This window comes from Desmodus rotundus, chromosome 3, assembly GCF_022682495.2.
Source record: "Desmodus rotundus isolate HL8 chromosome 3, HLdesRot8A.1, whole genome shotgun sequence".
In the NCBI taxonomy this organism is placed as follows: Eukaryota; Metazoa; Chordata; class Mammalia; order Chiroptera; family Phyllostomidae; genus Desmodus; species Desmodus rotundus.
In genome coordinates this window covers 20,000,321-20,015,344 of record NC_071389.1, presented here as the reverse complement: position 1 = coordinate 20,015,344, position 15,024 = coordinate 20,000,321, and the positions used below count along the sequence as shown (strand labels likewise).

At 44.6% G+C, this 15,024-nt stretch overlaps 1 protein-coding gene across 3 annotated transcripts in view; it reads right to left on the bottom strand.

The window, feature by feature from the left end:
- Window positions 1–1,879: 1,879 nt before the first annotated feature.
- The window catches only part of KPNA6 (karyopherin subunit alpha 6), a 45,729-nt gene continuing 32,584 nt past the window's right edge, over window positions 1,880–15,024 (bottom strand). For all 3 annotated transcript variants that reach the window (XM_024554504.3, XM_045190771.3, XM_024554505.4), the window contains exons 7-14: window positions 13,647–13,735; window positions 12,705–12,804; window positions 12,231–12,394; window positions 11,995–12,073; window positions 10,200–10,325; window positions 9,757–9,884; window positions 7,844–8,022; window positions 1,880–7,069 (exon numbers count right to left, since the gene is read on the bottom strand). In XM_024554504.3, coding sequence (XP_024410272.1) covers window positions 6,882–7,069; window positions 7,844–8,022; window positions 9,757–9,884; window positions 10,200–10,325; window positions 11,995–12,073; window positions 12,231–12,394; window positions 12,705–12,804; window positions 13,647–13,735 — 1,053 coding nt within the window. In that variant the 3' untranslated portion in view covers window positions 1,880–6,881. The remainder of the gene's footprint in view (window positions 7,070–7,843; window positions 8,023–9,756; window positions 9,885–10,199; window positions 10,326–11,994; window positions 12,074–12,230; window positions 12,395–12,704; window positions 12,805–13,646; window positions 13,736–15,024) is intronic.

Below are 15,024 nucleotides of genomic sequence, written 5' to 3'. Positions count from 1 at the left end.
GCTCTTCTGGCAAACCCAAAATCTTTTGAAGCCCAGCCCAAAGGTTACTTCAGTGCCTTCCAGTGCTGCATACAGTCTGTCCTAGCTCCCAACGCCTGGATATAGAGTTCGATTGGACCATTAGGTGTTGAAATTATTTGCCAACAAGTCAGCGAACATTACAAGATCCGTTGGCTAAATCCTCTAGTCCTAAAGCCTAGGATTTCTGGGGGTAGAGAATGTTTTAATTGTGCAAATCAGCATCGTTTTAGGGACCTTAAGGTATGAAATATTAAAAAAAAAAAGTGTACTACTACTCCTGGACAACAGTATGGTGATTGCAGGGGTGGGTGGGTGGAGGTGGAAAGGGCTATGGGAGGATAAATAGTAACAGAAAAAATACAACTAAAATTTTTTTTAATTAAAAAAAAATGTTTTTTCCCTTTAGGGACTCCTGGGCAGTGGTCTTTCCCTTCCTTTAGGCAGCACAAGGTCACGTTTACCGGTAACCCTGAGAGGTGATATGGTATATATTATAATGGTGAAAATCAAGCCCAGAAGTTTTGGAATCCAGGTCTCAAGAAACCAAGGCCTTATTTCCGGAAAAGCATGTGGTAAATCTGTTGAGGAATTAATATATAAATCAGGCCTTGATGGATTTCCATAGGAAGGTGTTCTAGGTAGGTAGAGAATATAATATGCAAGAACAACGTGAGAGGTGGAATAGTGTAATAAAGATCAACAGGGGCCCACAGGGGCCAGTTGAGTAATGAGTGGACTAAGGCAGCAAGGAATAAAATTTAATGAACATGAGTTGAAAAGTTACTTGCTCCTTTGCTATCAAAGAAAACAGCAATAATATGAAAATCTGCCATGAGGGAGACCATTGGGAATGGTGGTGGTTGTGGTCAAACAGAGCTCTTGGAGACGTTCAAGCAGCAGCTCAGGCCTGGTACTACCAGATATTTTTCAAGATATTTTGACTTTATATTTTATTTTAAATTGATTTTAGAGAGGGAGGAGAGGAAAAAGAGGGGCGTCAATTTGTTGTTCTACTTATTTATGCATCTGTTAGTGGTTTCTAGGACGTGCCCTGACCAGGGATCGGAACTGCAACTTTGGTGATGCTCTAACTGAGCTACCCAGCCAGGGCTATCTTTATTTTTTTAAATGTTGGCAACACATCAAACCTTAAACACACACTATCAGCCAACCAAAATCCTCCTTTCGGGTTGAAATCTACTTTTTGGCTGCTTGTCTATAATCCCTGCTTTAAGAATTGATCTAAACCAAAGCAAGTACAGTCAAACCTCAGTTGACTGGTTGTTGAACAGTTTGGTTCCTAAGTTGTTCACGGGAAAAATGTCTCGGTTGTCTAACACTTTGGGTGTCGATTCTCTACTTGACCACCCTTTCATGCTTGATACCTGTATGACCAGTTACAACAGAGGAAATTTGGTTTTCGCACACATCTCTTCTCGAACGAAGCGAGAGCAAATTAAGTTTGGGAACTCCTCAGTTCTCAAACTTAGTCTGAACTGTATGACCTTTATGGGCTCTCTAAATTAGTGATAAAATGCAGATCAATGGTTGCTGGGGGTTGAGTGAGGATTCCTAAGAGACATACAGAAACTTCTAGAGGTAGTGGATATCACTTCACTATCTTGACTGAGGTGATGGTTTCATGGGTATGTATGTCAAAACCTATCAAATTGTACATTTTAAATATGTGCCATTTACTGTGTGAGTTGTATTTCAACAAAGCTGATTTTTACAATTATCTGTATAGCAGGAGTAGGCTATTGCATTTCTTAATTCCACTGTTAGGCCCAGAAGTTTAAATACACTCTCCTCATTTGCTTCAAAAAAATCCAGTCTAGGACCATCCCAAAGAAGACAATTTAGAACTTTGCAACAGGTTTTTATTTTTGCTTTATATCTATTACAGTGTTTGAAACCTAAAGAAATACATTTTCTCTTCAAATTTGGATGTGTATATAAATATCATTTGTCTGGACTCGGCGCACTCAATGCCACGGTTTCTTGGCCTCTGTCTGCTCTGAAATCAAGCTTTTCTGTCTACCCAGGGGTCCTGAGAATATAGAAAATAGCCAGAGTTTATAGTTCTTTGAAAACTAAAAGCAAATGGATCCAGAAAGAAAAGCCAGTGAGAAAAAGGGTTCAATTCACCTTCCTAGGGTCTGTAGCTGGTAACCCAAGCTGCTTTTGAGGGACATCTGGTTTGTCTTGGGTGGCTGGGACTTCATAACCCCTTCACTACTTTAGTGGTTCAATCAAAGGCAGTTCCCACAAAAGTTGGCTGAAAGAGCCAATACTCAACAACAGGGCCTGAGGGTTCTCATAGAGGTGGACTCTAAGCCATCCTGAGCCTGAGGTTCCCAGCCTGTCTCAGGATCTGAGCTTTGATTTCCTTCAGGGCATGACAAGATTTTCTGTCCTCAAATCCAGGGGCCGATAATCTGACCTACACAGGGGAGTAGGACTAGCATTTAGCAGAGGGGTTGGAGTATGTTTTAATGTGGACCTCAGCAGTCAGGCTGGCCCAGAAATAGCAAGGGAGGCCCAAACTACAGACTACACAAACCCTTCTCCTGCAGTGTCCTGGGCCCAAAATTTAATATTGCCTCTTCTCTCAAACCCAGTTTTGGTTCTGCAAACAGCCCAGACCAGAGGCAAAATGCCCTCAGAGGGAAAATAACAGCTTTAACTCAGACTTGGTTGGTACTAACCTCAAATTCTTCCCTTGCTATGGTCTTAATCTTGGGCTGGGGCTGGCGGCTGGACAACAGGATGACTAAGTCATTTATGATGGCCTTGGCCAAAAGCAGCTAGTGCCCACAACATGGGTCCCCACAGGGCCACATTCTCAGCTTGTTCATCTAACAAAAGAACCCAAAAGGTAAGACAGAAAAATTACTGGACAAGATTGGTCTAGAATCCTAAAACGGCTACGGAAAAACCTACTCTGAGCGATTTTGCAGTCTCACACTCGCTCATTCCTAGGATAGTCCTATCTAGAAGATGTTGCTACTGGTGATGAGCATTTTCTGTGGTTTAGTGTGCCAAGCAAGCAGGTAATCATACACATTCCTGAGGCCCCCAGCCAGCCTGGTTTCCCTACAGGTCTCTATAGTTCCTATAGGGACCTAGAGAATGTGGCTCTCTGCTTTCACCTGAGTATCCAGAATCTGAGCCCGTAAGATGGATGAAACTACAGAATACCCAAGATGATGGACACCAAGATGATTGAGCCTCAGGGATAAGAGATGTGGCCTGAACATGAGCTGAGGCATTCAAAGAGGCGTGTGCGGATGAGGAGGGAAGTATTGCCCGGCATTTGTCTTCCCTCCTAGTTTGCTAGAAACAGGATGTAGGGAAAAGGCAGGCAGACACGAGAAAATGGAAACCCATTTCACTCTGTAGACCGTTCTTCCTTTTAAGCTGGTTTGGCTTGAGAGAAATAGAAAGTCTATGCCTGAGAGCCTTGCTTTGCTCTTCCCTGACTCTACAGTAGCAGCTATATAATCTGTGCAGTTCAGCTCCAAAAGAATGGGCTCCTGGAAAGTAGCTTCCAGGGCAAAGAGAGTAGAAGGAATAGATCTAAGGGTCAGAGGTAATGGGGAACAAGGCTCTCTGGAAGCTGAAGTCATCAATGCCTGTTCCTTGGGCCACTTGTACCCAATGACCCAAATAACCAGGCTGGCCAGCTAAGGGTGGAACCCACGTGGTTCTATCAGAAGGTGCAGCCAACACCAAGACCAGGTATCACTGGGGATCACTCAGAACTGAAGGCAAGCTTCTAAGACCAGAGATCCTGTTAGTACTAGAAGATGAACTGGAGATGGGAAGCCCAGAGGGGCTGGCAATAAAGAATAGCTGGCATTATTCAAAATAGGATTTGCATACTTTAGCTAAGAAAAAGGATCCTTGTCCCCTTAATCCACACCTCCACCCCCACCGAAGATCTTTAAATGGACATACCAGCCATGTGCCAACATATAAAGACTCCAAAACCATGTCTTATCAGGCTGTTCCCTACGGGAGGCTGGCAGCCCTCCATCCTTGCCACATCTGCTCAAAAATCTACCTCTGACCTCAGCTAGGCCAGGGTCTAGAGTCTGACAGGAGCTGCCCATGAAGACTGGCTGTCAAACTGTGGTTAAAGAAATACTATTTTGCTTTCCAAGATGGCTAAAGGAGAGGAGGAGACTCAAAAGATGATGTCACTCTGTGGGCGGGAAGAACCTCACCTGTTGATGGAAAGGGGCTGGAGGAAGGTTATGGGAAAACACGGTCCGAGGAAGACACTCACAAAGGAAAGCTCCTAGAGGCCACTTTTATCTGATGAGAACTCTGTCCTCATATTGTGCCCTGGGAGACTTCAGTCTTTGAAGTCCTTAAAGAAAATTGACTTTAAGCAGCAGCTTGAGGATCAAAAATCTTCCATCTTGTACAGGGCCAAGATTTAAAGGGAAAATAGATTTTGGAGGTATTGTTGGGAAAAGCAGGATATGTATGTCTCACAGTAAGAATTTGGCCCCAATGCCAGGGACTTAACTATTGCTTGAGATGTACAAAGTAGGTCCTAGTAAAGTGCTCTCCCCTTTGGACAAGGGTTGGGGTGGGGTGAGGGTGGAGTTTTTCCTTGAACTGTAGAGTAGTTTTGTAATGGAGTCCGCAGGCCACGTGAAAAAGGTCCTGCCTCTTGCCTGCTTGGCAGACTGGGGGTTGACAGTCATCATCCCCAAGCTGAAGAGTAGCATCTGACTCACTACGGTGGTACAGCATTGGTTTGACTTCTCAGTGAAATGCTTTAGCCCCAACCACCTTTTTCAGAAAATGGCTGTGGAGTTGGATCTCACACTAGAAGGAGGGCAAATTCAAGACCAATGGCTGACAGCGAGCACCTGAACTTTAGATCTGTAAGTAGAGGGGCATGGATTTCACCTGAGCCAGAGGAGGTGTGCAGAAACAAGAGCAAGAATGGCACTGTTTCTGGGGAAGGGAAAGAACACCTTGAACAGGGCACCTCTGACTGACGAGAGCTGCAAAGCAGGGGCAAGGAGGACTGGACCTTTTCACGGTTAGTCTATACGCAGCTGGCAACTTTCTCCCCCCCCCACGCCCAACAACTGGGCTTTACTCTCATATGTAATCCACCAAAGCATGGGCAAGCCACTGTGGCACTGCATTAACTTTACTCAAAGAGGAAAAAAAGACATTAGGATTATAATTGTCACAAGGAAGGGCAAAACCCAAACCAGATACAAGGATCCTAAATAGGGAAGATAACAATAACTTACAAAAGTCCTGAGGCTGCCACGTTTCTGTAATAGTACTAGAGGAACCACGTACATTAACTTATGTGAACAAGGGCCTTTGAGACCAAATCTGAGAAGGCAGACTGCTTCTGGGTTTCCCGATGCAGGCAGGACGCTCAGCAATAAGGATTACAGTGGTAGACTTCACCACACCCGGGGCCATCCTTGCTTCCTTCGGGTGCTGGGACAAGCAGCCAGGCTGACCTGCTATGTAAAGGTTCCAGAGCTGAAGCTGGTCCCAGGTGGGGGCCCAGAACCCAAGCAGAGAAGAAAAAGATCAAGCTCAGGCCTCCTGAGTGAGGGAGCTTCCACATTTCCTTTTGGTCTTCCTCACAGTATCCTACTTATAGAAATTACAATAGTTCTTCCTCTCGAGACCAATTAAGATTGACCTACTTAATATATAGAATATAAAAAAATACAGAACTTTTTGACATTCTCTCCTTTGGAAGTAAAATATACACAATCCAACTATGGAAGAGGAAGAAGAGGAAGAAAGGCCAAAGGCAGGGATCCCTGGCTATCCCAATACATGACACTCTCACTCCAACCTCCTCTGCAACTTATGGGTCACCAGAGCAAGGACTTTCTCCTCAGGAGAAAAGGAGGACTAGAGCCCCCCCATCTCATGCTTAGGAGAAAATACAGCTACCTCAGAGGCTCATTCATCTCTGAGGGGAATTTTCAAGTAAACAAATGAAGTTGGGTCGCACCATTGGAAGGTGGGTAGGAAACATGGGGTCAGTAGCGACACATGGGAAGCCCTGTGTGAAAGGCCTGCGCTCCCCCGCTCCACTCCCACTGGTGTACTTGCCCCAGGAGAGTGAGGGGATCTCCCAAACTAAAGAGGTCTGGGAAGGGGTTAGAGGGAAGGAAGGGAAGGGCCTTTGTCTCATGGTGACCTCCCCCTCAGCCTCTAGTCCCAGACAATGCTGGCAGCTGGGATTCCTAAAACCAGGAACTCACGGTTCTTGGAAAGAGCAATCTTAATACAAGAAAAATGTGCAAAAGAAAAAAATTAAATAACTCAATCCAAGCATACAAGATTAATATTCTGTCAGAGCAAGAACACTTTGTTTTGGATTTTCCCCCTCCCGCCCCACCCCCATTTCTGGAATATTCCACCTGCTCAAGTACCCAAGAAGTTACACAGATCAGGGCAGAGAACTGGGAAGAATGAAGGAAGATAAAGGGAACAAAGTCACCACTAAAGAAAAAATAAAAATAAAAAAGGTGCAAAATTGATTACCTCAGTCCTCCTTTGTCTACCCCTGGGCTCCTGGGTTAAAGACATATGTGCAGCCAAAATATAGTGTGAGGAAGAAAAACCCAACACGTCCCCTTCTTGTCACAAAACCCAAATGTGAGCCTCAGATGGTTCTGTCTGTCCAGAGGGTGCTCCCTCCAGGGAAGGGGGTGGAGCAGGTCAAGAGCACAGTTTCCAGGGCAGCAGAGGTGTGTGGTGGCTGATGGTGGGGGGCTGGTTTCCCCCTCACCAGAGGACTGCTCTTCCGCTGGTTGGTGGTGCTTCCCATCCCATCCCCTTCCCGGAGGCAGACATTATAGCTGGAAGCCCTCCATGGGGGCCTCAGGCTGCTGGAAGATGAACTGCTGTTGCGTTTCATCCACTTGGGGAGCCAGGCTGCTATCATCATCTTCTACACCAAAGTAGTGCTCAATGAGGTCGAAGGCCTTCTGGTAGATCTCCTGGTTCTCATGGCTCTGAAGAAACTCAATTTTATCCAAGCCTATGGTGGGAAGAAGGAAGAAGGCAGAGTAAACTTGCACAAGCGCTTTCCTATGGCTCTGTGGAACATTTACCTATGTTTCTTTCCCAGAGGTATGTTGCTGTTTATAAACACAAATATGATCAGATCTCTTTTTGCTGTGAAAGAGGAAAGCCAACATTTCCCTCCAAACTACATGACCCCAAAGGAAAAAGACCAAAATGTCAGTTATAAACCAGAGGTTCTGTGTGACCGGGGCAAATCGTTAGCCTCTCTGAATCTCTCAAGAGATTAATGATGAGTACATACTGCACTCTAACTGGAACTTGCTAGAAACTCAGCTAAAAACACACCTCCAGTGCCTGACTCTATTATCAGTTCTGGAGCTTTCTTTTTGCATCCGTATCATATCTATTCGCTGGGTAGAGTCCATCAGAAAGAGAAGAGATCTAACTGTCCCACAGAGGAAAAGGAACCGGTAGGACAGAACCTTGCTTTCGGGCCCTGGCCAGGAGCTCAGGTGGTTAGAGCACTGTCCCGATACACTACGGTTGCTGGTTTGATCTCTGGTCAGGGCACGTACAAGAAGCAACTAACGATTGTGTACATAAGGGGGACAACAAATCTCTCTCAAATCGGTTAAAAAAAAAAAAAAAAGAACCTTGCATTCAACAATGACTCTAAAAAACATACACCCGCATATGTGTATACAACTCTGGAGGCCTACAGTCCCAAGACTCTGACCTAGAACCTCTCTACCTAAGGCAGAGATGACGATGGGGAGAGGGCACATACCGTAGGCTTCTTCGATGAGGCCACAGTAGGGATTAACCCCCGAACCACTGCGCTTGCCCTCTTGCTCTCCAAGCCGAAGGATGTTCTCCAGTCCATTGAGAGCCACTTGCACAATCTTTGAATCCATCACAGTCAGCAAGTCACACAGGGGTTTGATGCAGCCCAGTGAGACCAGGTACCTGGGGACCAGAGACCAGGCAAGTTCTAAATTATTGCAGGGCAAGGGAGGTACTTGATGCCTACCCGTCTCCCTCATACATGTCAACATGCTGAGCAATTCAATCCTACTGAGCCTTCCCAACCACCCATCCTGTATCTGAATCTCTCCACCTCCCCAGTGCTAATGGTCTAGCTCAGCAATTTTCAACCTTTTTCATCTCATGGAACACATAAACCAATTACTAAAATTCTGTGGCACACTGAAAGTATATCTTTACTGATCTGACCAAAAAAATTTTGATTCATGCACACCAGGTGGCTACTGTTGTGTTGGCTGTTGTCATTTTTTTTTTTTAATTTGGCAATCTAAGGGAAAAGAGGTCAGTGCCCCTGACTAAACAGTCAAGTATTGCATGTTTAAAAATTCTTGCAGCACACTGGTTGAAAATCTCTCGTCTAGTTCATTTCCATGTGGAAATCTGCCAGATTTCTCCTCCTCACCTCGAATGTGTCCTTGCTGCAATATTACCATTCTGATCACGTCATTTCCCTGCATAAAAGTTTTCACGGTCCAAACTCTGCAGGGATGACAATACAGACCCTCTCCAATCTGGCTCCTACCCTCTTATTCCAGCATCGCTTCTCATCCTTCCCTTCTAAGGACACTCCGTTCCACACAAACACGCAAAGGTTTCCTGGTGTCTGGTTCTTGGACCTTTACTTATGCCTCTTCCAAAAGGCCTCCCTGACTGGTGTGGCTCAGTGGCTAAAGGCCTTTTACAACCCAGTTTTATCCTTTAAAGATTAACTTAATGACTATGCCTTTTCTCCTACAGCTTTATACATACAGTCAGGTGTTGCAAAACAAAATTTTAGTCAACAATGGGCTTCATGTATGACGATGGTACCATAAACTTATAATGGAGCTGAACAATTCCTATCATCTAGTGACATCATAGCCATCATAACAACGTCACAGTGCAACACATAACTCACTTGTCTGTGGTGATGCTGGTGTCAGCAAACCTGCACTGCCAGCTGTACAGAACTAAAGCGTATACGATTATGTACAGTGCATAGTGTTTGATGAAGACAGGCTACTGCCCCTCTTGATCGCACCATTTTCTCTCGTGCTTGATTTCATCTCGTGTTGCTCTGTGCGGTAACAAGTGGTACAGGCTTGTAGCCCAGAACCACAGGCTACACCATACAGCGTAGGTGTGTCGCAGGCTAGACCTCTTGGTTTACTAAGCGCACTCTGTGATGTTCGCACAATGACAACATCGCCTACTCTCAAAATGTATTTCTGCCATTACGTGGTGTGTGAACTGTACTGCATATACGTCCCTTGCTGAGGGCAAGACACTTGTCCGATTCCCACCCCTCCTACAAAACACACGAACTCAAAATAGCTATCTGCTTCTCCCATGTATCACTCCCAAAAATGATTTCCCAAAGAACCTGCTCTGAACACACCATAGCAAGCGTGGTTCTCCTTCATCTGTATTGACAATTACATGTATGCTCTGGCAGGCAGGAAGAGGTACAGGAAAGACAGATGTACGTGTCATAGGTTTCTATTCTCCAGAGGGAAAAGAGGTACGTGGTCTACAGGTATCTATTCCAGACTCCAGTGCCACTGTAGCAGTTTATTAGTTCAAACCGACTGCAGCTGGGTAGGGCAGACTATCCCAGAAAAAGCAGTTTGGAGGTCACGTGTAAACCATGAGCCAAGAGGGTAAAAAAGGTGATACCTGATCTGCTCAGGAGTTCCTCCAGATGTGGCATTGGTGATGGCCCAGGCTGCCTCTTTCCTTGTACGGAACTCTGCTTTCTGAAGAATTTCAATCAACACAGGGAAGATGTTTGTATCTATGACAGCCTGAGAGAGGATTGGGGTGGAGTGGGAAGGAAAAAGTAAGTCACTTCAAGAAAAGAAATCAAATCAGCCCACAAATCAGCTAATATTTACACATCTTCATTTCCTGGAAGTCTCCCTTTGTTCTTGTTACACAGCTGAGAGGCTACAGGGGAACCTGGCTTCTGCTACACAGAATCTTTAACCAAGAGTACACGCAGACCCCAATTTCTAAAGGGAAACAAATTCTTCTAGAAACAAATATTCTAAAACCTCTCATGTCCCTATGCCTTCTAACCTGACATCCCTGCCCCCTGACCTCCCTCCTGCTTGTTCTACCTGTATTTGAGCCCTGTTGCCAGCAGTAATATTTGAAATGGTCCAGCAAGCTTCTTTTCGGATTGACTCCTTGGGGCTGCTCAGCAAGTGGAGGAGGCAAGGGAGTGCTGAACAGTTGAGAATGACCTAGAACACCAAAAGCACATGTAACAAACAAAATTAGATAAATGGATTAATCAAAATTGAAAACTTTTTTGCATCAGAAGGATACCATCAACAGAATGAACAGGTAAACCACAGAATGAGAAAAACTATATGCAAATCATATACCTGATAAGGATTAATACCTAGAACATATAAAGAAATTTCTACAACTCAACAGTAAAAAAAACAAGCAACTCAATTTAAAAAATGGACAAAGGATTTGAATAGACATTTCTCCAAAGACATACAGATGGCCAAAAAGGAAATGAAAAGGTGCCAAACATCACCAGTTATTGGGGAACTGCAAATCAAAACCAAAACGAGATACTACTTCACACTTATTAGGATGACTGCTATCAAAGAACCCAGAGAATAAAGTGCTGGTGAGGCTGTGGGAAAAACTGGAACCTGGAACTTTGAGGGTGTGAATGTAAACTGGTGCAGCCACTACGCAAACCTTACAGGTGCTGTTAAAATATCAAACACTAAATGAACATATCAGTGATTCCACTTCTGGGTACATATCCAAAAGAACTGAAAGCAGACATTCAAACAAATAACTGGAACGCCAATGTTCAATGCAGCACTATTCACAATAGCCAAAGGTGAAAACCACCTAAGTGTCCACCAACAGATGACGGATCAACAAAACGTGCACGCGCACAATGGAGTACTATTTAGACATAAGAAAGAATGAAGGTCTGACACATGCTACAATATGAGTGAACCTCAAAGACATGCTAAATGAGATAAACTGACACAAAGACAAATGCATATGGTTCCAATGCTATGCGGTACCTAGGGTAGTCAAACTCATAAAGTAGTATCACAGGGGCTGGGGCAGGGGGAAATAGGGAATTATTATTTAATGGGTACAGATTTTCAGCATGAAATGAAAAAACTGCGGAATGGATGGTGGTGATGGTGGAATACCAATGTGAATGTACTTAATGCCACTGAAATGCACTTGAAAATGGTTAAAACGGTGAATTTTATGTTGTGAATATTTACTCATGCATGCACACATTAAGAATGACCTAGAAAATGAGAATGTGGGTTTGAGTGAGATTTCTCACCTGTAAAAAAATGTCAAGAATCCCCCCAAATTATACCAATTACTCAAGACCCAAAGAATACCCAGATCTCCAGCCTTTGAACAGAAGAGAACCCTGTTTACAGTGCCCTCCCTAGAGGTGTTATTAACACGAGATTAACAAGAGTGGAGTGAAGGCGGGGAATGGGACAACTGTAATAGCATAATCAATTAAAAAAAAAAAAAAAAGAAAAGAAAAGAAAGAAAAGAAAAACAACAGGTAGCGTCCACGGGATCCTAAAGGCCTAGAAAGTAGGAGTAAGGTTCCATAGCTTTTAGTATCTCGAAGGGACCAGGACTCAAAAAATGTTAACAATTACCTTACAATGTTCCAGGTACTAAGGTTAATTTAGTGTTCCCTCAAAAGCACAGAATGGATGACGACTTGCTTCCAATTTATAGAAGAAATGAAAGCAACCAAGTTGCTCATGATTATATAGTAAGTAGCAGAGCTGGAATTTCTCACTCAAGCCCACGTTTTCTCTCCTAGACCATGCTGCCTCTCCTCATCCTTGGTAGGGAAGGGTTCTGCCCACAGGCAGCTCTCCTCTTCCTTACCTGGGTTTGGATGTCATCCCCAGTGACGATGTTACCCACAGCTCTCAGTGCAGGAGAAGCCACTTTGTAATCGTTATGCCTGCGGAGGAGGGAGATGTGGTGAGTAGAGGGTCAGCCCTGATGACCACCAAGGCTGAGAGCACGCTCATGGCTCCAGACCTGAGAACAGGGCAGTGGTTCTTTAGTCTGAGCGTGGAAGGGATTAGGGAATCTGTACCCTTTCTGAGACCACTCACATTAGAAGCTCTACCAATCTCCTGCAGACTCCAGAGTCTATGACTGCTTGGATCTTCTCATTGGGGCCATCGGACAAATAAGAAAGGGCCCAGCAAGCATCTGCCAGCAAGTCTGAGTCACTGCTGAAGAGAAGGCGAGACAGCACAGGCAAACAAGGGGACACCTGTTGGAAGCAGAGTGAGAGGGACTTATAGCTCGTCAGCTCTACTATTACTACTAACACTGCTGCCCCCTCCTTTCAAGTAATTCTAAGCCCTGGAGATCCCTACTATATTAGAACATCAGGCCTAACTTTCCACTTTATCATCCATGCCCATGAGATCACCTACTTCATTGACAATGGCCTCTTTCAATTTTCCACGGGTTGAGAGACTCTAAGGGGTTCTCCAAGGACTTGAAAACTCCCATATAAAAATTCCTTCGTATGAAGAAACCTGATATCCCCCTCAGGAACCTGTAAGAAGCTCTCTCACCTTTGCAAACTCTGGAGGTGGGTTCTTCCCTCGGCAGAGGTTTGACAGGGCCCAGACTGCATTCCGTGTCATTGTCAGTCGTGTGGACTTTGTAAGGAGTCTGAAAGAAAAAGTGAAACCAGATCCTGAGCAATGATGTCCTTGCATAGAGTTGTTGCCAGTAAATCCCAGGAGCAAATCCAACCAGAGTGCTAAGACTCTGGCTGCCTGTTTCTTCCTACCCGTTGAACTAAGTTAAGTGAGCCTGTCTGGGCCAGGATTAGGACCAGTGCTATGGGTAGTTAAGACCATAGTTAATAAGGTAAACAGAGGGCTGGATCTTAAGAAAGCTTGCAAAGTTTTGAAGATAGGACATACTGTACACCTAACTATGGCCAAAAGTTCTAAACAAGAAGTACTTGTTCTCTTTGGAAATGAAAACTGAAAATGTATTTTCTGTGAAGGGCCCAAGAAGAGTTATAGTGGTAGCCTATGAGATTGTGATTTCTGAAGAACAATTTGCCCATCTATTTTGTTTACATGTAATGTAGCTCTACTTTAATGGTGAGGGAGGGAGGGATGGGAGAAGGATCTAGATGACCTTTCACGGGGTCTTTGACCTGAGGCTTGAAACAGAGCTCTCCAATGTACCTATGCATAAACTCAAACAACTCAATGTACGCTGTAGAGAAGGCTGGATTTTTCAGATGGGCTACTCCTGCCTTTCTCCCTGCCTCAAAGCAAGGCAGGTATGACCAACATGAAATTCCACAATGCCCTGAAGTGAAGAAGCACGAGGTCTGCCTTGGCACAGACCAATGGCACAGGATTCTTGCCCTTAAAAGACAGTTGTCTTTTACCTTGGCAATCAAAATGTACTTTTAGCATTTTTGTATTTACTTATCATCTTGAAGTAAGCTGCCCTATGGACGCCCCAGGTACAGATGATCATTAATTACTCACGTTAACAGAGGATTAAGGATGGAACAGTTCAAGACGTAGTCCCGGCAAACGGAGCTGTCTCCAGCTATGTTTCCCAGTGCCCAGACTGCCTGGAAAGGGGATGATGAATCTGTCACCCACGGAGCCTCGTGGCTTCTTTGAGTACTTTATACTTACAACTACAGAGCGAGCACCCACCGATAATCAGGACGAAAACCATATCAAGTCTGAGACACACTAAGTTAGCTCAGGTACCATTCCTGCTGACATCTTTTTTGAGCACTTGCTCTATGAGGGCCTTCCTTCTGAGAGTTCCTGGATCAGTGGCAAAGACAGACTGACCTCTGTACAGAGAAATCAAACCCAGACCTTTCTATCCCCACTCCCCAGAAAAGGAGAAAGTGATTATAAAAAGTTGCTTTCTTGTAGTCTCACAGGACCAACCTGACTGTAATGGACCCAGGTACCACTCTCCACTTCTATCCCAACAGCAAAATGCCAGTGGAAGAAATGGAAGTTGTATCTTTAGCTCTGTGATCTGTAGGTAGTCAGAAACGGACATCGTGGTGTCTTTTTTCCACTACCACCTCTGATGCCAAATGTGTGGAAATTTTTCCACACCAACAACTAATTATCTGATACCAACTGCCCAACAATACAATTAAATCCTAACACTTCAAGTTAGAACAGACCTCATAGGTTAAAGTTCAGTTCCACAAGACTGGCCCCACTTTAGACACTAGCTGCAATCCTCAGGTGCCACCTGTACTTCTGACCCACTGGCTCTAAATTCAGGAGTTCCCACAATGCCCTCCTCAGGTTCAGTAATTCACTAGAGGTTCACAGAACTCAGGAAAACAACATGTACCAGTTTATTGTAACAGCTACAACTCAAAAAAGCTAAATGAAAGTGAGAAGTTGGGGTGGAGGAGTAAGGGAGGTTAAAGGGTTGAGGCTGAGATTTCTCACCACCTAATCCTATGTTTGGTCTTTCTGATGATCAGCCACCCCCACCTGAGGAGCCCCACTCTGAGTCACTGAATTACCACGGACTCCATTGTGTTCCAAAGGGGCTTGTTATAAATAACAAAAGACACTACTATCGTTCAGAAAATTCTAAGGTTTTTAAGAGCTCTTTGCCAGAATTGGAAGCAAAGACCAAATACATTTTTTATTATACCACAGGTACCATCAAGAATTAAGCCAAATTTGCTCTGGCTGGTGTGGCTCAGTGGACTGAGTGCAGGCTTGCGAACCAAAGGGTCACCCATTAGATTCCCAGTCAGGGCACATGCCTGGATTGCGGGCCCTGTTCCCAGTTGGGGGTGTGGGAGAGGCAACCCATCTATATTTCTCTCCCTCTCTTTCTTCCTCTCTTCCCCCTTCTCTAAAAATAAAC